Genomic DNA, 27078 nt, shown 5'->3' on the forward strand with positions numbered 1-27078 from the left:
GTGTTCTTGGTTGTCTACTTATAATAACTAATTTGACGAAACGGAAAAGCTCTTGTTATATCAAGAGCAGTGTATAAAAATTAATCTTAGCCTAGATTAATATTTACCAATTTAGAACATCCTTTTCTAAGTTGTAAACTGTAATACGATATACCTGGTAATACTATACAAAATTTAATGTTAGCCTAGATTAATGCAAACTACATAATATGGAAAATTCTCTTTTGAGTTGTAAATTGTGTCCAAATAGACCTGTAGTTAAAATTGTAAATGGAATTTTCAGAATACAGTTTGACAGATCGATCGAACGGATCTTATACATGAAATTTGATTAATATCGATGAGAGAGAGAGCACGTAATATAATTATGTATGATTTTGAATGTCAGATACGATTACTCGCCATGATCTTGTAACGATGCTGAGTTGAGCGTTTTTGATAATGCTTCGTAATTATAGTCAAGGATAGATACAGATCGATCTAATCTGCGATCTGTACTCTCTAAAAGTACAGTATATTTCGTTGCAGAGCTAGACTAAATAGTTTAGAACATAAGTTGTATGCTTCCAATTATCTAACACAAGTTTCGTGTTTAGGCAACCTACGTCGTGTGTACGATTGCTTGAACTCGTTTTATTATAACCACCCTTATCATTCGATATTCCATTTTAATAATTGCCAATGATCGAAATATAGAATGGCCTTCCTTACTCGAGAGAATCGATTTTTATGTACCTGGTAGATCCTTGAAGAATAGACCGTTATTCGTGCCAAATTTTAATAGCTCCAAACTGGATCATCTTGATACTGCAACTAATTTAGAATTCTGTTCGTACAGATGGAAAACACTATTGAACACCTGCTGCGACTTATGCAACATCTAGTCTGGTAACTACCATTAATGTTCAACATAGATCAAAACGTGTAAACGATATTCGTTTGTTTTCGAGGTAACGTCTCGTCCGAGGAGGTTACGAGATAGGTAAATATAGATTTGCTGGTGAATCACTGAGTTTTAATAATGCATTTAAGGGGATAGCCTGAACTTTGCCTTTTCACCTTGTTTTCTCTGCTATATGTGGTGATTCCATATGTCTTTTTCCTCGTTGTGGCAAATGAAGTCGTTATATTTAAAAGAAAGTTTTCAGAGGTTTACGTAAACCTTTTCACGTATGCAATCACCTCGGATCGTTAGCATTTAGAAGACACGAGCAAAAGAGTTATCTACATATAAATATAAAATAACGAATAGAAAACAACAATTTAAATATTTAAAATCTATATTTATATCAAATATACATTTTAATCAATAACAAGATTAAGATTTGAATTGAATTGTTTGGGCGAAACATCTGTAATTTTAAACCATCAAACCCAAAGGGAAAGCTAAACAACAGAGTTCACATTACTTAACCTACTACAATATATTGCGATTACGTTTTTACAATACTTATTTAAAAAGGTATTTTAGTCTAGAACTTTTAGAAAATCTATTCTTTTGTGGCATTTAAAAATAATGTAAACCCTGAAGAATATATTTGATGAAAGGATAAGGAGTATATAAGTATATGTATCTGGTATGAAATATAAAAAATCCAAAAGAATATCCGAAAATTGACGCTCTTGACTAAGATATTTTCTCAAATTGAGTCAACTTTTAAGGAAAATGACGTGAATAAAAATTGATAATAATAATAATTGAAGTGGTGTCTCTGGAAAAGAGGCCTATGTTACAAATTTTCGTTTTATTTTCGTCTTTTACAAATACACATCTTCCATTTCCAAGGCGTGAGTTTATAATTTTTCATGAATTGCTAATAATATTTTCCAATGTTCAAAGACACTAAAAACACTAGGTAATTGTCAGCTATTGAACATAGTTTTCCTAACAACATTTTCCTAACAAAAACAAAAGAAACAAAAAACAAATTTCAAAAATTGTTAACATAGGCCTTTCTTTCAGACAACCATTTAATTACAGGATGCATGATACATTACGCTATACTCGTGTTTATACTATATTCATTGGTTATCCGTTATTCGAATAAAATATTGCTCATCTTTCCCGCTTTTAACGCGTTCTTATCTATCGTTAAAGAGATAAATTGACGATGCATGGTAAGAGCCGATCGCGGGACCAATTCGCATGTAGGAATTTAACGATACACGGCACCGTCCCCGCAATAATTCCTCCTATTCTTCCGCGTTGATTCTCATCCGCCGGCTTTAGCGATCCGAGATACCGCGAAACGTGGGAAACCTCTCGCCCGCTTTATTACCAGGCTTTTGTAGTCACGCTCGTGCACCGAAAGAAAATTTTCCTCGAAGGCCTCGCGTATCCGAGCACCTCGCGTGTATCACTCGCCGCGGCCATAATTTTCTAGCCACCTGTAAGCGATCACGGTGGAATCCAGAGCGTCCGCTTTCTAAAAACTGTAAGTAATGCAGGAAGATCGTTCGATCCATTAAAGAGCATCAGAGGCTGGTTCTTGCGCCGCTGCTCGTGATCCGACCGGCTCGATAATTGATTAATGGAAATAAAAGGTGTACGAACGTGCATGGAACAGAGAGACGGGAGAAATAGTTATCTAGATACAAATTTCAAATAACGAATAACTTAGAAACAGGTTTTTATCCTTATACCTTCAACGCTATCAACTGTTCAACGATATACTCGTGACGAATCCCTGTACAGTAATTCGACGCGAGCCAAAGAATTCTTTCTGGACATATTTTAAAGACATGATAATTCTGTTTATAGAGAGATATACAGATGTATAATAATTTGGTTTACGTATCAATTGCGTTGAATGATGAATTTCAAAACAATATTAAGCCTTTACGGTCGTATGTCTGCTCTTAGCTACCACAGCAAAGAAAGATATTAATCTTATATTGTATTCATCAATGTATCATTTTACACTTTCTCTGCAGTTTTAGTATTTGAAGTTGAATTCAAGGCATTTTCATTGCCAAAAGTTTTTTTTATTAATGATTAAAAATATTAAGAATTTCATTCCAAAATTAAATAGAAACAAAATAATTCGAGTTAAATTAGAAACTTAACATTAAAAACAAGTTTATAACTATAAATTTATTCATTTAAATATCGTAATTACAAAGATATTCGATTAATTACAATTTCATATACGTCTGCCTCCGATTGTACCTCCCATACATTCTTAAGATATTTCAAACATACTCCAAAATGATAAAAACGAAGTTACCGAAAGATACCACGTGATAGAGAATCATAAAATATAATTTTTACATAAAGATATAACATTAAAACACATTATTTTTACATTAAATCTTGTTTGTCCTCCACAATCTTGCATATTACGTATCACTGCTCGTTCTTCGGTAATTAATTCCGAACAATACGACACGTATGTCTAAATTTAGTACGACCGCAAAGAATTCAATGTACAATGCAACAGGACATTCCTTACACTCACAACAATTCTCTCCTTGTTTTTTATTTTAAATACATTAGACGAAATGGTTCTTTTCATTTTCTTTCTAAACAAAGTGACGTATTATCAACAGACATCTTTTCGCGTAATTGATTATTAGTGATACGAACAATTTGTAAACATAATTCGATTTTACCACGTTTTGTCGAAATTAAAAAAGCTTATACTCTAGTTTTTGCTGTATATTCTTTTCTAAAGATAATTGAGTGTCGTTATATATATGTGTAGCATGTGTAATTATACATGATCTATGACACGTCTACAATACATTACTACAATCTTCGTTATTGAAAATTCAGATTGATTAAGGGTTAATAAGATAAGAATAAGAATTAAGATCGAAAAGGATTAATCGTTAGGCTCGGAATGGCCATTGAAATAACCAATTATCCGTGTTTTTCTTGAAATCGCGACTCTCGATATGAGAGCCCCGTAGCATTTAAAGTGCTTCTAATGGGAGGAAAGTGGTAGTTCTATCGTGGAATATTGTGAAGACGGTGGAATGTCTATTGAAATAACTAATTACTGCTTCCTTCTTTAAATCGCAATGCTCGTTTTAGATGGAGACTGAAAAGAAACTAGGCTCTTTTAATGAAAAGAAAATAACAGCGTTGTGCTTCTTTTTACGTCGTGTATTCATGGCAACTGCAGCTTTGGAAGGATGCAAAAATCGCGGTTATTGAAACAACGTTATTTGTTTTAAAAAGTCTTCTTAATCAGACGGAAACCGATATTTTCGTCTTTTTTATATAACAACTTTATTCATCGTATTAAAAATGAAAAAAAAGTGTATCTATAAAAATTGCGTTGGGTGACCTATTTATTTTGATCGATTCGAAACGGTTATTTATTAGAAGTTTAAAGAAAGATGAAATTGTAACTATACTCAAGATGGAATAGTTTTTATTACAAAAGGTATTGTTCTCTGTTACTACATTTAGTTTTATTTTTTCGTGACATTGCTGCATTCGTTATTAAACGAGCCCGAAAGTGCTCCTCAGCGAGCTTTTTCAATTGCTACTCGCTTGTTTCAATTGTGACTTCCGTTTCGGCACGAGTCTGAGAGTGAACTTGAAGTACGTTTAATGAGACGAAAATGGAATTAAAATAATGTAGTAACGAAACGTCTCGTACCCTCTTACCCGCGAGCTAGTTTAGTCTGTGCTTGTGAAAATTGTCGACATAAGTGGAGGCATTGAGTTGAGGATTTACCATAAATTAAATTTTCAAGTCATACATTTGAAAATGAATGTGAAATCTTCGTGTAGGCTTAATTAAAGTGTTTTAATAATTTGAAATGTGAAATTGTATGATTTATTCAACTCTCACGCGAGTACTGTTAACATCTGAATTTAATGATTAATTTGAGATTTCGTTATTACCAGCATAATCACCTTTCTTTTATACCGTAAATGTGTTCTTATCCATAATTTCATATATTATTATTTTACTCAACGTATAATTTCATATTACCCACAACACTCGTGTAATAGACGTGTATTATAATTACTGATACGCAAGAAATACTGTGTAGCTAATTGTAGCGTGGTTACACATACATACATATAGTTAAATTTATCCAGTATTTAATTTTATAAATAGGATGACTTAAGGGACTTCTCCTTTGCTTCTTATATAGAACTATTTGACACATTAGTTTCAAATAAATATGATTTAATGAAATTATTTTATTGCACAGGCGTATTTAAATGTTTTTTATTTTATGCTATAGAAAGTTGCATAGCAATTGACTATCAGCTCGAATATAACGCTACGTTGGCGTCATCAAACAGCAAGGTGTTAACTCATTCATTTATTTTGGTCCAGGTACTATGAGTTAGATTTGTAGTTCAAATGAAAAAAAAATATATATATGGCGAATTGAGTAACCTCCTCCTTTTCGAAGTCCGTTAAAAATGCAAAGACGGAGAACACGAAGCTCTGTACAATATTTTTGCTAGAGTTGGAAGAATAAGAAAGAATGGAAAATCGACTGCAGTAATTGTGAATCGTATCTGGCACTATTATTCTCTTTGATCGTACTCGTTCTTGAACAATTACAGTATTACTGTCATAGTAATCGCGGTGCACGAATGGCGATTGCGGATTTCTATTGTAGTCGTGATTCTTGCAGTCGATTACAATTTTCCCAACGTTGAAAGGAAAACCATAGATTAGGATAACCAAGATATTTTTCAAGTTGAATCAAATATTAATAGAAACAGGTAGATATCTACTAAATATCAAGTAATATTATAGAAACAACTTGATCAAAGCTTGGAGTATGAGACCTGTCGGAATCATACTTTTTCCTCGTTATTGATGGAATGCGTGCGTGAAATCTAATTCCCCGAGCTCGAAGCGGCGTATTATTACGTGTCCGGCTCCGACGTGTCTAATTACCTTCGATTCAATTTCTAAATTACGGCTTCGCCGCGTACCATAGGCGTCGTTCAAAGGCGTGTATACGAAAAAGCGAAGAAAATAATTCACTTGCGTGGCAATTTTTCGCGAGAACTCGTCGGCCATTCGCCCGGTCGTCTGCGACGCACGAGCGTCCATACAATTAATTATTGACCCGTTTTAATCGTGTTAGGTCTAATTAGTGGGGGGCAGAGTAGTCCGTCTCAAAGTTGTTAATTAAATTGGTTAATGCGATAAAGGTGAGTCCATAGCGGAGTTCTCCGTTCCCTTTCTCTCCTCACCTCCTTCGTCGACGCCAACGTCGGGCGTCTCTTTTAGCCTTTCGATGTTTCGGTTAGTTAAAAAATAGTTTCTCTTGAACGAAACGTACCAACATGTCTACATAAATATGTTATTTATTTGTACAGATCGATTAATATTGTAACTCGTTTTTTTTTACACCTGTGAGAGGTACCGATGAAGACTTGCACTAAAAATCGAAAGGTGTATTGCTTTAATAATAATACAGCTTGTGCTAACTGTTTTTATATTGTACTTTATCGACAGAAGCAGAATTTCTTTTACTTTTTCAAAATTCTTTCCGTTTGTTAGTGCATTCATCGCATGGAGATAATCCCTTGGTAATTTTTATCGATGACTGTGTGGTATTTTACATGTCATTTAACAACAATTTAATAAAAGGATATGTAAACAAGCACGATGAAATTACTCGTCAAAGTGTCCCGTGTATTTCAGTCTAGAGAAGCTGGATTATATTCCGTTTGGAACGGTGTCGCCTCGATGAATAATAGACACGTCTGCGCGTCGCTCGCTGTCGCAATGTTTACGTGGACACGTGTATCGTAATCCTATTGAGGACCGCTGCTATAATAAGAATTTCCATCGAACGGTTATCATAATTCCGTTACGCGTGTGTTTTCGTGATTACGACAGCCACCCAGGGGGATTACCGCGATTCGACATCGTTTCTATGAATAATTACTACCTTAACATAGAATTCTTTCGATCGTTAACGGTTTGCATCGGTTCCACGGTACAGTTAAACAGGAGGTTCTGGTGTTTACAAAAACTTGGTTGTGACTAATGGCATTCTATGATCTTGAATCACACCATTATTTTAGCCACGGAAAGGATTGATGCTTCCGATAGTTTCAAATACGTTCTCCAAAGTGGTGTCTTCTTCTCCAAAGACTGTGATTTCTATTTTTTCCGTGAATTGCAGTTTATTTTGGAATACTCGGTATATCGTGAAAAACGACGTTATTCGGACGAGAGTTATCTGTAGAAATACTTGTAGCCAACAATAAATGCTTTAACGATTTCCTTTTTTTGCTGTGACACATACTATTATATGTTGCAAGCAGTAAAAAGAAGTTACCGTTAGATATATTTAATCGATTTTACACCATGAATAACTAAAAGTCTGAAGAAATTATTAGATTATCAAGAAAGTTCATGCCAATTTTTAAGAAAAATTCAATGGCACATTTGAATTTTGATATATATTTATTGAATTACATAGGTACTATTTTGTTCCACAACCTTTCCACCTTCGAAGGGATGGTACCACCAATCAAAAATCGATATGGACATTCCAGACAACCCAATATATAACCGTGTCATTTATATATAATTTCGTATTATATCTCCCATTTATAAAAATTATCAGAAGAATTTTGTTAAAACATTCTTTACAATATTTCATGCTATTTATCTAATAGAATTAAATATGTATTTCTTTCTTACCGAGGATCGGATGACTTTACAGTTGAAACGCTTAATGAAGTTGAAAAAATACTTGTGACTACATCGTTGGCTAATTTTACACCGAGTAAAGGTTTCAAAAGTCAATTGCAACTTTACTTGTCGATAAATGCTCGCAAGACTACATATCCTGGCCAGACGATCCAAGTGAGTCAGTATCTCGGTAAACGGCCCCAGTTCGAATGAGCGAAACTCATATTTGATTGCGATATTAACGCAGTAAAATTTTCAGACCGAATCGCGTTGCCTGTTGCCGCGAATATTCCTTTCACGACGCGAAATATTACGAAGAAGAAAAGAAAAAAAGAAATGAGCGTTCAACTCGATCGGCGGCATCGAGTTCCAACCGGTCAATACCTCCAAGTCGAAGTTACAAAACCGGGAACGATTATAACAGCCGCGGTAAGCCGATAGCGGCCGACAATAATAAATATTCTTGCACACGGTGCTTTACCTTATCGCCGTATTCGACCATATCGATAATCGAACAAATGACCGTGTTTTCGTCGAGATTCCGGTCGCACACTCGCATGGAACATGGAACACGCCGTTTACGCGTAACGAAGGCTGCCACGTACGACATTCCGCGCCCCGTTGACGAAATAATCGTGATGGCGTTATGGCAACCCCACCGCTGTCGGCCATTAATTATAATTAATATCACCATCGATAATGATACCCGACACTCCGTGTACAAGGGTGTCCCCGCGGTCGTGGCGCCTCGTGTAACGTCAGAAAATCGCAACCGCCAATTATAATACATGAAGCACGGGTAGAGAAGTTTTCGTCAGGGTTTGTAAGCTTTTATATAATGTTTGATAGTAAAGAGGGATGATTCTTTGTGGAAAAACAAATTGTAAATATCAGTCAAACAATTTTTCCCGTGATCTTCCTTTATCGAGAAAAGTTTCTTCGACAATCTATCGGAACTGGCTCATTGATTAACCCTTTAGGGTCGTATTAAATTTAGACATGGGTGTAGTTCTGGTTGGAATTAATTTTCGAAAAACGAGCAGTGATACATAATATGCGAAATTATGAACGATAAACTAGATTTATCAATTGTTTTTATGTAAAAATTATATTTTATAGTTCTACATCATATGGTATCTGCCGATAACTTTCTTCTTGCCATTTTTGAGTATTATTTTTGAAATACCTTAAGAAGCGAGAATGCCTAATTACAGAACTTAATTTTGCAAATTTATATTCTTAAATGTGACGTATATAACGTTTTTGTAAGATAATTTGTATATAAGATCATTTTATTACACATATACGACACTCGACACATTTGCCAAAATCGCCTCAACCTGCTACCTTGCCCGGCCGAAGAAGTCGTGGACCAAAATGGGCTAAATACAACGACTGTTATACACACAACAATGGTTTTGAACATACAAGATGTGATTTGAAGAAGAAGAGGCGATTTGCCTTGTTTCTTCAATGTCTGAAAACTAAATAACGTTGATGCTCGTTTACCGTCTTCTACGCTTGAGAAACGAAAGACTTTTTTCTCTAAAGATGCACAACGTTTCCAAGCTTCGACTGGGTTCAGTTTCCCTCTGTCGTACATTTTAATGCACCTTCGTAGCGGGATTGTATTGCCGGGAGATACGCCGCGTTGAACGCTTGACACATTTTAAGCCGCACGACTTACGCGTCTGTATGTATTACCGTCCTCCGTTGATAGGCGATCGGCTCGTGGTTGGAAACCGCTGTTATGCGAGTAGTCAATTTGTAGCATTCGTTTGTGGTATTAAAAAGGGTAAGTCACCGAGAATGGTCCGCGAGGTAGTTAAAAGCGAGCGAAATGATATGAACGACGTGGATTGAATGTCGCTCGTTATGCGCGTCCACGTTGTAAATCGTCGTTGTAAATCAATTGACCAGCTCTGGCCGGGGTTGGCTGGCTGATAAATAGGATTAACTGATTTACATGAACGAGATATCCGTCCGGTCGGCATCGATCATAATCAACGCTGAACAGCGCAATCTGGAATTAATTCCAGTCGGTGCACCGGGGATCCGCGAAACATTCCTGAATCAGCGTTTCTTTTACTTTCTCGTTGCAGGCCAACCCATGCCAGCACCCGATCGTTATCCTGAGGGACGTCGCCTCGTCGGATATGGAGTCCTTGCTGCGTTTCATGTACCACGGCGAGGTCCACGTGGGCCAGGAGCAGCTGGCCGCTTTCTTGAAGACGGCGCAGATGCTTCAGGTTCGAGGGTTGGCGGATGTCAACAGCGCCGCCACCGCCAAGATCCCACCTCCGTCGTCCTCGGGCGGCTACAACGGTAGCGCACCGGTGAGTTCATCTTTTAAAACTTAACAGATCGATCTAACTCAGTTTGAAATATATGAAATTTCATTCGTCCGAACGAACTTGTTTTGGATCAAGGTGATTCGGATAATGCTCGCGACATCTTGAATACTAATCCAACGAGTCCAATTATGTCTCACAGTCCTGATGATATGAGTATGAGTTTATTCGTGGCATTACCGAACAGTCGTAAAAGAGTTGATAGAGCACCGATACAGGTAGTACACTTGAGGAGTATTAACTCTTGCTCTCTAAGAGAAAATCTCTTGCTGTGGCAACAACGAAGACTCGCGTCTTCTTCGAGCCGTCTTGGTTGAGGTTGAAGCTGGTGATTTTCTTTTAGACCTTCGTACGTCTTCTGAGCGCCCATGTATAAAAAAACTAATAATATCAGAATGTGTCCTACTTGAAACTATTTAACACTAAACCTACCGACGTTTATTTGTAACAATTTCTACCGTGATTGGACAAATGACTAGTCTTAAAGACACTTTTTTAATTGAATGCAAGAACATTTTATGGCAAACTGAATTAAGTAATACATGAAATTTAATAATTGTATATAATTCATGTATTGGATATAAGAAATATATACTAAAGTTTAAAAACGGTCATTTGAGGGGTCATAGTAGATTTAGTATTAATTCTATCTGAATCATTTTTCGCTATCACTCTGGATCACCTTGTCTATTTCGCGGTTTCCTCACACGACATTTTTGGTCCTTCCGAGTGTTTACAATGAAACACAGCATTGTATCTTTTTCAATTTGCAGCACCCATGGTTTGATATGCGATTTTTTACACTGATCGAATAACAAATGATTGTTTCTTTCTATCGCGTAGCAAGGGAAGTGCACAGATACCAGAGACTTGCGAAATTTTCTGTTTGAAGGGTACCAATTAAAAGTTTTGGCGTTCATGATCTTGTTAAACAGACTATATCACGTTCCTACCTTACTAATCACTCTCAGCATAACCAGCATTTCTCTTGATTGCAAATCTTGTTAAGCATCTATATGATACACGATTACTACATTCATTCGATACTTCTTGTACAAATGCTACAGTTAGCGAACATGGAATAGACACTGGTGGAATCCTGAATTCTAGCCTGACCAAATATCTTCCTCCCTGTTGTTGACTCATTTCATTAGGACTCGCACCCACCTACGCTCAGAATTCTTTTTCAACTAATACGCAATCCAAACACTCGAAACCAGTGTTCACGAGTTCATCGAACTTCATACGTATGACGCATCAGCCAGATAATAGACACTCACGTTCGGATATCTGAATTCAAAAGTACTGATTTATTATGTTGTAAGTTATTCGAAAAAAATGAGTTCTTAACATTTTATCTACCACACTATTTGAAGAGAGTTTACAACTTAGAAAAGGACTTTCTACATTGGTATACAGTAGGTGTAGAAAGTATTTGCACACCGATCAATTTCCATAAAACTATGCGAAATTGTAATTTATTAATAGACCTTTCGCCTAAAACACGTACAATGCGCTACGGGTAGGTAGGTGGGATGTTTTCTAATTCGTACGAAGCAATAAACTGACGTGTTTATGTTACAAACTCTACTGTAAATGGTTTGTCATAAGAACCGTACGAATACTTATTGCTTCTATTATATATTTCTGCCGATTTTTCGTATTTTCTTGTTAATTTCGCAAATTATATAAACTAGAAATTGTTGTTTGGACTATATCTATTCTAGAGATTTCCGAGAATATGAAGAATGTCATTGATAATAAAAAAAGAAATTGATCGATGTACTAGTATATTCTACACCAACTGTATATTAATATAGGCTGACATTAACTTGTGGACATTAGATACATCAAAAGCTTTGCGTGTTTCCTTAAATTCAGCACTGTAAATAAATAAAATTAATAAGCTCTAGTGAGTACACAGTGGAATCAAGAAGCCTATAAATAGGCTTCCAGTACATAAAGTGTTAATTATAATTCATCTAATCCAAATCACTTGTTTGCATGTCGTTTGGCAGTTCCGAATTTCCGATAGAGCAAGTTCAATGATTCGAGCATCGAGTATAAGTTTCGTTCGGATAAATGGAGTTCAAGTTAATAGATTCCAACCGTACGTGAATTATTCGACAACGTTTATGTGTCGATAGGCGACGCCGCGCAATCCTTGGCAAGACAACGGCAGGGGAGACTTGAACGAGAGCGGTTTAAGTCCGCCGCCGGAGAAGAGACCTAGAAGCAACACTCCAACGCTTGGTAATCACGTCGAACCGAAAACGGACCTTCAGGACTCGCTTCTGGGGCAAGCTCTGGAAGGAGGACCCACGTTGCACACGACACCCACCAACAACGTACAGGTAAGGAGAACCTGTCGATCACTAGCCCACATTTCCGGAGAACTCTTCGGAAGAGTTCAAATATAAGAGTCATCGTTGATCTCAGGCGCAGTCTACCGGTGAAGACTCGAATTCCATGTCGGACAACGAGGAGGATATGTCGAACAACGACAGCATTTTGAACTCCGTCAAGACCGAGCCGAGCGATATCTTGAACGACTCCATGGAACATCATCGTAACTCGTTTCCTGCGGCGCTTTTGGGACTACCAGGTAAATTTCAAGTCAGATTTACTCAAACAATCTCTTCTCTTTTTCGTCTTGATCGAGCACCGTGAAATGGCGTTATCTCACGCTTGTTAAATATACTTTCACCATTCCTAACGCGAATTGGTTGTAGATCTACGCGATACTGATGGGTTTCTGTTTTTAGAGATTTTTAAATGATGTACATTGACGGTATGCAAAGTGTCCATTCCAAAGTTTTCATAAAAGTATATGTGGGATCAAACAAGAGCAGCATATTATGAACACAGATGCGTAAATTAAAAGAAACAAACTTTGATAAAAAGGTAAAAATGGTGTGGTACAATGAAATCCGGTTATCGATGTTAACTGCTCACTCGCTAAGTTCAAACTGACCGTTTTCCTTTTTCCGAAAAGAAAGTTCGGTATAACGCTCACATCTGTTTTCCATCTATTCGCACTTTCCCCCCCCCCCCCCCCTCATTCATACCCTAACGTCGCCTAGGTGGTCGTGATGCGACGCGACGCCCTCAGCTCGAGTCTCAACATTTGGACTCAAGGTTTCTGCTATCTCTTTTAAAAAGCATTTCTGGGATAGTACATATATTTTCCAGTATTTCTAGTATATTTATTAAAAAGTTCTTATTCTTCGAGCCGGTGAAATCATCGACGAAGTTTCAAACTTCTTCGGAATCATGAAATCGTGTGCCAGAAAGTTTGTGTTGCTTTTAATTTTACTGTATTGTAAAATCTGATTGTGTTAAGTCTAGTGAGCATGCAGGTTCTTATAAGACTTCCCATTCCAACTCCGTTAACTTGTCACGAGTTATCGGTGTGACATGAAGCCTGGCATTATCGTGGAGCAAGAGAATCTTGTTTCATTTTATTTTAAATTTCAACCGTTTTTTTATCAGTTCTTTGTGCAGTTTCTGAAGTTGCTGGCTATGTATAATAGAACTGCTGTAACATTTTTCCATGGATTTATCATCATACCATAGTATACATAGAACACCATGGATGATTTACCAAATACTACAAATACTATCTTGTGACCATGTATGTTTCTTTCTGACTGCTCTGGAATGCTCTCAGCAGGATTACCCTATGACTTGTCACGTCGCGGATTGTCGAAATATATTCATTTTTCATTTCCGGTCATAACATTATGCAAGAAAGATTTACTCCTATATCGATTTATCAGCGAAGGACAAATGTTGAGCTTGTTGGCAATGGCGTTCTCGGACAGCACGTGCGATGCTCCAGTTTCCTTCCTTGTTAATCTTCCCCATTTCGTATAATAGTCAATGTTGAGTACTTTGATTAATACGGAGCCTTATCGCAAACTCATTACTCGACAATGTTGAATCTTGCTGCGATACTCGCTCTCGGCCGTCCAAATCGTTCGAACGATGGAAACTTTTGCATACCCTTGATACAAACCCCCCAAAAATATGGAGTAACCAGCGGCATATGAAAATAGTGGTCGCGATATCTCTAGTGCGTCATAGGAATTCGCGTTGCAGAAACCCAAGGCGTTATATGGGAGTTTATTGTACCGCATACGTAGAGATTTAGTCCCGCGATAACCAGCGGTTGATTTTCTAAATTGTCTTCGACGATTCCATAATTCGCATAAATTGCACGGAACAAGCGATAATTGTGACTGTTATTGACAATTACAGGACTGATACCAGGACCGTCCGGAATCCACGCGGCGAATCAGGATCCAAATTACGGTAAGTGATCAGAACAACGATTCAATTTCACAGTTTATATACGATTTCGTAGCCCAGACTAGTTATCCTCCCGTCGTTCCCTTAAGACTCTGGTCTCTCGTTGTTGCGTTGAATGCATGGAACTCTCGTACCTCTCACAACCCTGCATCCCCTTGCCCAACTTACCCCTCTGGAATAAAAAGAGAAAAAAAGAAAATGAAAATGAAACACGGTGAGCAAACGTATCACGGAGCCGCGTCTCCCGACGGCTCTTCGAGTTCGTTCGCCGGAATTATCGATTTCCTCCGCAAACGCTGCAATCGCTAGAACGTTGTTAGGGTTGCCATGCAAAGCCGAGCTTGACTCTTTACTCGAATTCTTAACGACCCCTCGAACCTTGCCGAGGCTAACGAGTTAATTGGTCGCTCTCGGTACACGAGATACATATGTACTATCAACCGACGAAACTGTTTATGAAAAAGAGGGTGGAGGTACGGACTGGCAATGAAGAAGGACAGAGTATATGTTACCGCATTAAAAAAAATAAATAAATAAATAAATAAAACAACCGAGAACTTTATAAAATTGTTGCCACGAATGTGTTTCCTTCGCATGGGAATATAGCGATCAGGGGAGGGATGCAACTGTTGCTCGGTCGAAACTGAAACCCGGACGTAAGAAAGAGAAATCGGCTGCGAACCGAAAGAAAACGAAGGGCTGCGGGTGGCAAAAAAATTGAATAGTGTTTAAGGGATCGTACGAGATTGGCTGAAGGACTGACATTGGCTGGTGGTTCCAGGGCGATGGCAGCCCTCCGGAGGAGATGGTTCAAGTTCGAGTTCCGGTTGGTTGCCGGCAACGTCCTCCGCGAGGAACGACCACGCGGGTTCTGGAACACACCAGAGTGGAGCTCACAACTCGAAAGGGCAGGATCTCTCATCGCTTCTCCAGCAGCATCACCACCATCACCTCCACGCCACCAGCCAACCGTCGCAGCAACACGCGCTCAATGCCTTGAACTCCCTGAACAGTCTGAATACCGAGCAGTTGACGATCATGCACCAAAAGCTGCAAAACAATCTGCAGAGCTTGCAGCAACAGCAAACCACCACGGCCAAAGGCGAACTGAACCTGATGCTTCAGTCGTGCTCGAAGGACAAAATCGAGAGCATGGCGCTGTTCCATCAACGTCGCCTCCAGCAGCAGCAACAGCACCAGCCGGACAGCATCAATCAGTCCGGTAAACCGAAGTGTCCTGAGTGCGGGAAAATATACTCGAACAATTCGAACCTGAAGCAACACATCGTGAACGTGCACACCGTTCAGACCGAGTTCGTTTCCTGTCACGTGTGCAACAAGCAGTTCAAAACGAAGCAATATCTGCAAATACATCTGTTGTCCATGCACGGAATCAGGAAACGGAAAAGCTATCCGTTGTATCAAATACAGACTCACGGTCAGGTACAACAGCAATCCGGGTCCCAAGGATCCGGTAGTCAACAGTCGCAACAACAGTACCCAGCGCTCGATAGATGGTCCGACGACAAACAGTGACTCGAATCGTTGATCGATCGAACAATCGACGAGACGAACCCCCTAGACGATGTTTATGGGGCGAGAGAGGGTCGATAAGGGCGGATGCTGGCAGTCTGCATTCGTATTCGACCCCTGGGTAGACTCGCCGAGTAGCTCGAGATGCAATCGGATGCTAAACGAAACCTCGCAATAATATTGGTAGCAGTTGTACATACGAACGTTGCTTAGGCTAGTTAGATCGCGTACGTCGCCCAAAACGTTCGATAGGTAGTTCTTATTCAATTTTATTTTTTCTAATAGTTAAGATGAAAGAGCGGAGGTGGCGATAGGCAAACAGGTGACGAAAGAGGGTGCTGCTACGAGGATTGGCCGACCTATTTTCGTATTGTACCGCAGTGCGCAGCCAATCCTTCGAGGCTCCGATAAGTAAGCCTCAGCGATTGGCCAAGGGGGACAGAGAGAGAGAGAGAGAAAGAAAGAGAGAGAGAGAAAGAAAGAGAGAGAGAGAGAGAGAGAGAGAGAGAGAGAGAGAGAGAGAGAGAAAGAGAGAGTTCTTGAAGCGCTCCTCGCGAAATTCTTATCGGCACAAGTGGCACAATCAGAAAGAGGAATTCGTCGGCCTCGTTCCGCGAAAGAAAGAGTGAGTCGCGGGAAACGTCGATATTCACCCCTTTCGTCGACTCATTTTGGGTAGTAGGAGAGGAGGATGAATAGAGAATCATGGGGTAGGAGCGGAAACGCTGGAAATAAGTTTTTTTCTAATTTCGTAGATGATCGATCGCGGGATATTAATCCAATTTGAAATAAAACTGTAGTTTGGTACGAACATTTGCTGTATTTTCTTCAGCGTATGAAACAAGTGAGGATTGTATAAGGGGGTAGAACACTATAATAGCTTTAAAAAGAAAGGTATTTTCAGAAAATGTCTATAAAGAAACTGTACGACGAAAATGTTTTTAAATTTTCAGTATGTATTTGGAAATAAATCTTTGAATTTGACGCAGGAATATTACCTATTCATTGAAAAGGAATTGTTGCTGTGGTTCTAGCAATTCTAGCAATTCTAGCAATTCCAGTGATTTTGAGAAATGAAGAAAAATCGATTTGTAAAAAAATGTTACAGTTCTTTGCTCCTGTAAATGTGTATCTAATTCTCAGTCTTGATTTCATTGCTTGCCCTTTAATTTCATTCAATTTTCTAATTTTTTTTGTGGTTTGATGTAATGTCAATACAACTTTTCATCAAAGAGGATCCAAACGTAAGGTCAACGTGTTTAATAAACAGTAGTATAGTCGAGGAATGAACAGATTGAAGATTTCGGTGTACAAATTGATCTTCATTGATCTTCATTCTTGGTCGTTTCTATGCTAGAACTTATTCTATTAATTATAAGAAAAAAAATTCTTTAGTTTCTGAATCATCTTCATCTCTGGAGATGTTCGTCCCTTACATCGTATACTTCGATATACAGAACGTCAAGGATCACATTTTCACTGCCGAACATACATTAACAATTTGTCCGTCTACAGACTCCACGATTCCTCGCTACTACATACATTTTGTCGCTTCGTTTCACAAACAAAATTTAACAAATGCTCGTACCAGATTTTTATCTTGTCTCTTTTTTAAACGGTAATCTTATTTGTCAGGAAAAGCGCGACGGAAAACAGAGTGGAAATGTAATTAATTCAGGCAGAGTCACGGTGAACGTGAATGGAAATAGGGTGAATTATTTTCGAGCGTAAAACAAGCGAACTAAATTCGCGATTCGAGGCGCAGCGTGTTCTGGCAACGATATTGCAGACTCAAACGCATCCTTTGTATCGGCTGCTTTTAAAATATTGACGCGAGCGCGCTAAAACCAGTGGTCGTCGAAGAGCGACACGAAGCGTTCCATTTACTCCGTCTTGACGCCTCGTATTTCCGTGCATTCGCGTGTGTACTTTCCGTCGCGCACGTGTGGCCACTGTACACACACGTACACATGCGTGCACGGTCGTGTGCCTGCGCACATTTAGGCTCAGGGAATTACGAGGCAGAAAGAGATAGAGTAGGTTGTATTGATCTCGAGGATTCAACAAACAGCACCTAGTGCCTCCCGTGCTCTCCTTCCTCTCCGACTTTACCTTACCACCCTCGTTCCTCCCTCTCTGGTTCGTTCTCTCGGAGTATTCCGTACCATTCGACACGCCTCGTGGATAGAGTTTGACGAGGGCGAGGAACCCTCTCCAATAGTTCTGTGCCATCTTATCGTAGGATATAGGTTGCCACCGCCTCTCTTCGGTTGCTTTTTGCGTCGCGTAACCCCTTGTCGATATTCCTTTGCTTCTTTGCTCGCCAATAATCCAACGGTCGAGGAAATTGCTCTTTGCGGCGATTCGGTAGAAATTGTATGCCTCTGATTTCAATACTTTGTCAATCGCACACTTTTCGCGAACTGTGCACGGTAACATGGCTCATCGTAACCCTTTGCACTCGGATGTCTCCTTTGAGAGAACGTCGTAAGTGTGGCAAGCTTTGCTAGAGATTGTATTGTACATAGGATGAACTTGCGCAAGCGAAATTGATCAAAAATGCACACTTGCTTGGAGTTTCCCATTTAAATGGCACAAGAAGTAAATTAAAATATGGTATATGCGTTGAAATATGTCATCGGTGGCGTGCTATATCACTGTAGTGGGTTGTGATATGTATGAATCATATTTTGTGGTCCAAATATGGCGAACTATTCGGTATACATACTTATTTTTTATAGCATAACACCTTAAATAGTCCTTAAAATCGGTACAGCAAGCTGTTTCCTATCACTTGAAACTGCCAATCGTGTTCTACCCGAAGGGTTAACTCGATATACCCTGATTGACGTTTCTATTTTTGACTTCATTCTACTCGTTCATTTTCTTGAGGTATACTCAACATAGCAGTAGTTGTATTTTAAACTACTTTGTGGTTAACACTCGAACGATAGAGTACCCATTCTGCCTTTGCCTGTGCACAATTGATAACCACAGTTCAGTTATCTACAGCAACAGTAAGCTTTCTAGATTTATTTATTTCTGCTATCTAGAAGAGTTCCTATTGGAACCCCATTTCGAAGTGCTTACCGTACGTTAAATCCGATTCGTAGATCGAACAGTCTAACGTTAACGGAGTGAATGTCTGTCTCGAATCATCGAGTAGCCGTTCCTCGAGGCTGAAGAGAAGAAAGTTGCGACGGGCACGCGATCCCCGCGCCCCTATGAGCAACGACCACGCGATGTGCTTGCTCACGATCGGCCTATCACCCTCATTGCGAACCCCTGGCAAAACAAACCCTGCGCCGGCTTATCCAATTCCACGGTATTTCCACGAATCTCTTCCATCTCCTGTCTTCCGTGCTACCCAACCCTGACGCTCGTAGTTTCGACGTAATGGAGGTGGAGGTTCGCATTTGTTCCCCGTCACCCTCCTATTCTAACCCTTCCCCGTCATCCTCCACCCACGTTTTTCCACTGGCCGTTCCTTCTGCTTTCTTCGTTTTTACCTTCGCTCTGCAATCCCTGCCATTCAACTGCTCGATTCGCTCGGCGTGTTCTCCTTATTTGGCGTGAAACTACGTCACCTCTGAAAGCTAGACGGTTACCACTAAAAGCATTCGAGAAAACCACCCGGGTTTCTGCGCCGAAGAACCAAGAAACTGTTCCCGTTTTTTTGCTCTTTTGGGGAGAAAGACGACGACTTTGAAGGGGATCGCGCAGAGCGATGGATTTGAATATTTAACCACTTTGGGTTACATTTAACTTCACAGAAGAAACTTCTAGGTCCTAGGCATTTCTTTCTTTAAAGTTTAGGAATAGAAAAAAATTGATTCCTATGAAAGAGCAACTATTATGTTTAAATCCGTCTGTATTCGATTTCTTTGAAAATCACACATTTTTCTTTCTTAACGCTTTATCTCCCAGGAGCCTATTTATAGGGTTGTTAATTCTAATGCTTACGTTCTGGAATTTATTCCCTATATTGTCAGCTGCCTACTTACAAAGCTTAATTTTAGAAAACAGACAGGCCGTTTAATATTAGGTTGGTAGAAAGATAATGTCGCTTTTCGATCTACGCTTAACTCATGCGACACTCATTTTTCGAGCTTGTTTGAGTTTCCTAGCTGTCTCAGGTGGTCAATAACTGTGGAATGGCTTATACCCAACTTCTGTAAAAGTTATCGAACCGTTGTTCGTGGATCAGTTTCAACCAGTGGCTTGAATTGGTCGTTGTCGATGAGAGAAAGGCGTCCACGGCCATCTTCATCTTCGAGGCTCTCACCTCTATTTTGAAATTCTTTGAACCAACGCTGCACCGTTCCATTCATTTACGGTATCTTCTCCGAATGCATCGTTGATATTACGAGTCGCAGTTGCAACTTTATGATCCAGTTTATATTCATATAAGAATATTACACGAACTTGTTTAGTATCCATTGCGAAGTAAATAACTTGAAGTGAGCGCAAATTAACAGTATAAACAAAAGCATACCTATCAGCATGCAGCGCGGCATCTGCACTGTAAGATGACATTGGAACGTAAATAGAAAACCAAGCGTCAAAGTTCGAAAGTTCGAAAAACGACATTAATTTCTTACCAACCTAATGTATCTTTTAACAGTATGCACAAGTTATTTTACATTAATATATATTAATATAAAAAGTCCTCTTCTAAATAATAAACTTTTTTTAAATAGTATGATAGTTAAAGAGCTAAACTACAAATTTTGCCTAGATACTCGATCGTGATCACTTGTAATAAAGGAACTCAACTGCTCAATTCGCCGGAGAATATATTCAGCTAGAGAGTTATTTTTTAAATTGCCTTCGACGATAGTTCGACGTAGAAACTTTCGACGATGTAGAAGAGATTGGATCGAGGAGATCTCTAGGATCGTCGGAACCGAGTGTGCTTCAGATATTAGGCAGACTGGCCGTTTCAGAGTAGAAGTCTTGAAAGTTTCCGAGAACTTCTGGCCCGTGGGCTGTCGCGTATTTTTCCTCCAGACCCCGGATGTCGACGAAATTGCAGTGTTTCCAGGCCGATGGCCCGTGGCGAGACCTTCCTCTCGTTTCGAAACACTGCACGAGGATGGAAACGAAGTTTCGAGCCGAAACTCCAACGATGAGGGTTCACGGAGAACTTTCTTCTTCGACGTGAATCGCGGTCCAATTTCCTGGCGAATAAAACTCGCGCGTGTTCTCGAAAATTGAATAAAAATGTTGATATTACCGTCATCGTAAGCTTTACAATACGTTAAAGTAAATTGTAGACTTGATAAGCGTTGACTTAAACAAATTCTAAAGTTTCATTCTGGCTTGATGGTAGGTTCCTCGGTAATGCTAATTTCTTACAATTGAAACAGATTTGCAGTGTTTTTCAAAGTGAGTAATGTAGGAACATGTGGAAAACTTTAACATTTCTTTCTATTAACTCCTTATAAATATAGTTCAACATTAGCATTTTATCTAGCCGCACCGAATGGTTTGAGGATTTACTTATTTTTCAAGTTGATCCAGAGCTACAGAATGACTACACAGAGTGTAGAATTTTTCATAAGTTCTAAAAAGTCTACATTATCTATACAGGGTTTTCAATGTTGCAGCTTAATTAAATATTACTAATAATAAGACTTTAAGTTACGTTTATTTCTATGTGTTCTCGAGGTTGTAGGCTTCAGTCCTCGTTGTTCGTTCATTTAGAAGATGAGACACACGGAGTCGCTATCGACTCTCGATTCGATTCAGCCCGTGGATTAGAGTCCATCTATCACCCGGATTCGATTCGGATAAGTTTGTCGTTTCGGTCCCGGCCAGATGCTTATCGACCTGGCCAGTTTTCCCCGATAAGAGCGCTTCTTCTTTCACCGTGCGTCCAGCGTTCCGTCGTGTACGCAATATCCTTTGCGTGGGGCGAACTTGATAGAGGACGGGGTTGAAAGTATTTTGGGAGCAGGACACGGACGGTTACGTGGACGTTGTTTGCCAAGGATCGAACATCTTTGGCATTTTGACCTTATCCGTAGAACGTGCTCCTGCGTACTCTTGGGAAGTAGGCTTTATCGTCCTCTTAATTTCTTGTTAGTTCTTTACAAATAATATGTTCATTGGAATACATTGTATTTCGAATTGGTTATATTATACAATAGCAGATCAAGTTGATAGGTTGTGTCAAAACTCCTATGACAAAACAGATGCATTCTGCACCTGGAAATTAACAGAAAAAATGTTGATAAACCTAAGTCCCGGTACCATTTGTATTCAAACTGCGCTTGTGTTCTTGCATAGTTCCATCGACGCACGATTGAAAATTGTGAAAGAATCGGGCGATCGAGCGTGGAAGTACAGTCGATTGTATTCCCTGAGAATAGAATAAGCCTTGCGAAGTCGACGAAGGCAAAGCAGAGACAGAGAATAAGAGGAACAGGAAATGAGATGGAACATAGGATACTGTGGCCCATTTTAGCGGTGACGATCAGATACATCGGAGGTTTAGGGTTGGTCGTGAAAGATGGTTGGTTATAGAACTCAGGGAAAATTGGCGGAAGAATAAAAATGGGATTTTGTGCGATAAGCGGGCCAAAGGGATGAACGCACAGTGTCGGCGTCGAATGTTCGTCGGTTCCCTGTTCCTCCCCTTCGACGTGTACTTTTTTCGTTTCGTTATTCTTTTCTTACGGCCCACCTTATCCTGATTCCTGAGTCCTTTTTGTTTCTTGTCTCCTTAATGTTCTGGAATCCCCCTTTCCCCTCACTTTTACCCTCGTGGATCGCACGTGTTGGTTTTCTGCGCGAGGGATGGGGTGAGTCGGACGACTGGGAAGGTCGGTTCCATCGTATATTGCGTCGTCCGAACAAATGACAATTGCAATTCCCTTTTGGAATCCGTCGCATTAGTCTCCCGTTTGGACGTTAAATCGTTAGATCGCTGCGCAGGATTGCCTATCCTCGTCCCAAATGCGTTTGCGTCAAATTTTCGGTGGAATATATTAACAAGTGATAAAGAAAATTATCTTCGACGATTTTACGTGAAAAAGTAAATCGAAAATATGGAATAAAGTTTTTTCATGGGAATCATCGTTTCGTAAAAACATTTGGCTTCGAAAATACACGTGCTTCTGCTCCGCGATTGTTTCCAGATCGATCGATTTAAAAACGAAGTGTCATAAAGAAAAATTGTATTCTCCATTTTCGACGTATTTTCTCGAGAAGAACGATCTACGTTTGATCTATTGTTACGTTCTGTATAAGACGTAGACAAACTAGAACGTGCCAAGAAGGTTCCGGGTACTGTGCATGAATATCGACGGAAACGGTGTTAAGAAACCAGGGAACGAAAGGGTTACGAATGTTTCTTCGCGAATGATGCCACGACGTTACACGAAATTGCGAAAGTTTGGCGCACCATCAAGAAAAATGACGAATCGAGGTATCGCGCGTGTAACACATGCTCCGAAACTTAGTATTCTGTTGTGTTACGCTCCATATCGTGGATTCGTTTCATTTTCATGGTATCGATTTCTTTCGGTAAGGTCGGACCCGAGGAGACTTAACAAACACAAGATAGAGGGGTCCGTTTCCAATCGGCTGTGTCAATTAAAGGAGCAGATCTGCGTGTTAATAAATTCAAATATTTAGATTCATCATAGACATTTCACACTTTAGTGTTTTTAATCGAATAATTAATCCACTTTGCTACCATTTACTTTACGATCGCGCGTGCTATTGGTATAAAATCGCTTGCGGATTTTTATACAACGAGTCTACCTCGTGTTTTTCATATTCGATTCGTATTGTGTACCACGAGTCTCGCGCGTTCTTCTAGGCCGAGGGGTTAATGTTCAAAAATAATCTTCTTGTATTAGCGTAAAATGGGGTGAATAGGAACACTTTTGCATATTTTGAGTCTTGCCATAGGCTTATCTTTCGCGGAAAAATATAGAAACATATTTCAAATTGTAGGTATTATCATCCCTTTGAATTATGTTACTAAATATTTCGACAACGTTTAATCAAATAATAATCATTAAAAAATAAGATCTGTTTGTAATCACGCAACAAAGTTTGTTGGGAAAGTAGAATCATTTTACTAGATGTTGAATGTGATTTAAAACATTAGTAAATTTTCATTCAAAGGTATTTTAATAAAACATAAAGACCAATGCAACCATACATCATTGAAAAGACACAAAATGAATAATAAGTAACTTTACACTTACAAATAACACAAATGATGTACAGCAAAACAACATTTGTAAATTCCATTCCTATTCACCTCATTTTACGGTACTTAATTTGGCGTTAAAGAACTACAACCTACCATTGTCAATTAACAGAGTTTACACTAGCAAGAAGTATTCCGTCCCCTAGCGATTGCAATAGCTAGACGCGCGCCCTCCACGCGAATTGCTTTGGTCACGAGTATCCAGCACTCAAAGGGTTAAAGAAACTAAATTCCGCAAGCTGAGACCATAGTTGAATTACTCTTCGATTAACGAACAATCGTTTTTCATCCCCTTTGGGGAATACACGGGTTCCTAGACGCTGGCGCTGTCTGAAATGCTTGTATTTTGCGGCGTCTAGGCATCGCGAATGCTCGTTTCGCTTGGAGCTTATCGATTGTTCCGCGTCGAACGTAGGAACGATAGAACGAGATTGGGTTTCACGGTTGCACCAGCGTCGGATCGGGGGTTGGCGGTGCAGTACACTTAACCAGGAAGATTGATTAAGCTGCCGCAGCCACCGCCGCCCACGCGAGGTATATTAAAGACGTGACCCGACATAAAGGATCTCTCCCCGTCTTCGAGTTCCATCCGTCTCTTTCTCTTACGCCATCCTCCCTATCTGCTCTGACCACATTGATTTTCCGCGGTGCTGCGGGCCCCTCTGCCCCCGTCCCCGTCAGTTTCTTCCTTCTTGCTGGTAATTTTCTCTCCGCAAACTCCTCCTCCTCCTCCTCCTCCTCCTCCTCCTCCTCCTCCTCGTCCCAGCCCCGCATCCAGAGTACAAACAAGTACGAGGAAACGCTCGGGTTTTCTTCGTCCGTTGTTATCGTCCCGTGGCTCCCGCGGTCCGTGGTCTATCTTGACTGGTTGTTTACTCGTCCGTAAGCTCCGGGTGCCACTCCAGAAGAGAACAGCCCGGGCAGTCTGCGACGAGTTGCCCTGGTCCCCCCGAAAGCTTTGCAAGTTTGATTGAATTCCGACGAGTGGCCGATATCAGGAAATGGACAAGTTGTGCTTTCGTGGTCTACTCGGTTGTCCGCTACAGTGGCGTAACCAACATTTCGCGTGAGAACCATGCGTGCCCCTGAATTCAACAGTCCAGACTTTGTAGCTTTATTTACGATCTTTATTTCTTTCATTATGCACGTTTTTCGGTACAGTAGAACTTCATTTATCTAAACACCATTTATTGCAACGAAATTTTCATCAACGCCTGATTTACCGAACTTCTGCTGGATTCCTATTATCTGAACTACTACCACACTACCAAGCAACTCTTATTATGCGAACCTATCCAGTTGTACGAATTATTTACCCCGTCGATTCGTATAAATGGTGCTCTGCTATAAATTCTGTAATATGCAAGGAATATAGGAAAGCCGTAGTGTTTCGTCTAAATTGTCAACAGTGATTTTCACTCAACCTGTTAATTATCTTACTAAAAATGTTTAATGTAGAATGTTCTAACTACTTAACAAATTTAACTAAATAGTTTATTTTAAGAATTATAGCTACCGTTTTATCGTTTCACAACATTATTCGAGATCCATGGAGAAAGATTCAGACTTAAAGAAGTCCACCATAAATCGTACTACAGGGACACTAGAATTACTGGTTACGCCACTGCTCCGTTCCCTTCTCTCTTTTCTTTTCTCTCTCTCTCTCTTTTTTTAAATCCTATCTTCGTACAGTGTCTGCTAGGAAAGCTTTCAGCCTTCCTATCCCGAGCGGCCGAGTTTTGGCCCCGACTGGTTATTTTCGGTTCTCACGTCCGGCTGGAGGGATTAGAGAGGACGCGAGGGATTACAGAGTTTCGTTATTGCCGCGCTAAATGTCCGTTCCCGTTGTAGTTTCTGAATTGAACGCGACCGACGGTCTAGAGCTTTTATTAAAACCTAGCGCGCCGACAGTTTTCAACCGTCCCGTTCCACCCTCGAACGAGCGTATTTGAAATTAAAATAGAGTTTGAAATTAAAACGGCAGAGTAGACACCGACGGAGGCAGGGCAGGGGGGGAGGGAAGATAGATATTTTATTCCAGCGGAATATTTATTTCCGAGACGTTCCTTTGTCCCTGACGTTCTATTTTTTTCTTGGACGTCTTGTCGACGGGGTCCCCCCCCCAGCCCCGCGTAGATTGCATTTTTCATGAAGAGCCCGTTAGGGCATTCGCCGCACAGAACATTGTTACGAATTTTCGACGCTGCCTGGATCCCCGAGGTCTTTTCGCTCTTTCGTGCAACAACAGTTTCCCATCAATTTTACGGAAAGTGACCCGTCCGTTTTTCTTTCTTCGACCGCCTTGCTACCTAACGCCAGGCTTTTGTCCATCGGGAACCTCGGGTTTCCTTGGAATTCCCGGAGCGGGGGCTGTCAAACGAACTGATCGCTTTCCAACTATTCCAAAGTTGTTTTTTTTTTTTCACGAGGAATATGTTGGGAATTATTTGGTAACCTCGAGCAATTATCTTCGATCGTTAGGCCTCACGGACCTGATGAACACATTTGTGCATGATATTTACCACTAAAACTACCGAACCCGTCATATTGAACGTTGTATTTTTAATTATTTTTTTAAATTACCCAATTATTAACAATGTTTCTGTCGTAATTTCGATGACACTCATAGAAATAGAGAACTGATTATATTGATAAATTCCTTTGGATCTCCCCTCTTTAATTTTGAATATATTCAAGTCTTTTGAATGCGTATATGTTGGTCGTCGGTAGTTTTAATGTTGAAAAATGATAATTTCATGAAGTGCAATTCATATTTGTACATGTACATTACGCATTGTTCACATCTGTTCACGAGGGTGGTCTGACAAATTCTCACTTGACAGAAAATAGTGTTTAATTTCCAGGTTCGGGAAAGTTGGAGAGAAAAGAAACGAGTACTAGGTTTATTTTTATTAACGAAATTCACCCCAAGTTTGAGAGACTCGATCATTTTTTCTGCACTGTTGCGCTTTTTTCTCACGTTAAAATTGATTTATTGAACAGAGTCCTCGCTCGATCG

The 27078-nt window shown here is 39.8% G+C and overlaps 1 protein-coding gene across 10 annotated transcripts in view; it reads left to right on the forward strand.

The window, feature by feature from the left end:
• Positions 1-27078, forward strand: part of LOC128894234 (protein abrupt) — a 143500-nt gene that overhangs the window by 69219 nt on the left and 47203 nt on the right. For 8 of the 10 annotated variants that reach the window (XM_054155843.1, XM_054155844.1, XM_054155845.1 and 5 more), the window contains exons 4-7: positions 9740-9973; positions 12136-12342; positions 12428-12593; positions 14249-14302. In XM_054155843.1, coding sequence (XP_054011818.1) covers positions 9740-9973; positions 12136-12342; positions 12428-12593; positions 14249-14302 — 661 coding nt within the window. The other 2 variants (XM_054155847.1, XM_054155851.1) reach the window with 2 other exon arrangements.

Source organism: Hylaeus anthracinus, unplaced genomic scaffold, assembly GCF_026225885.1.
Source record: "Hylaeus anthracinus isolate JK02 unplaced genomic scaffold, UHH_iyHylAnth1.0_haploid 3, whole genome shotgun sequence".
Classification (NCBI taxonomy): domain Eukaryota; kingdom Metazoa; phylum Arthropoda; class Insecta; order Hymenoptera; family Colletidae; genus Hylaeus; species Hylaeus anthracinus.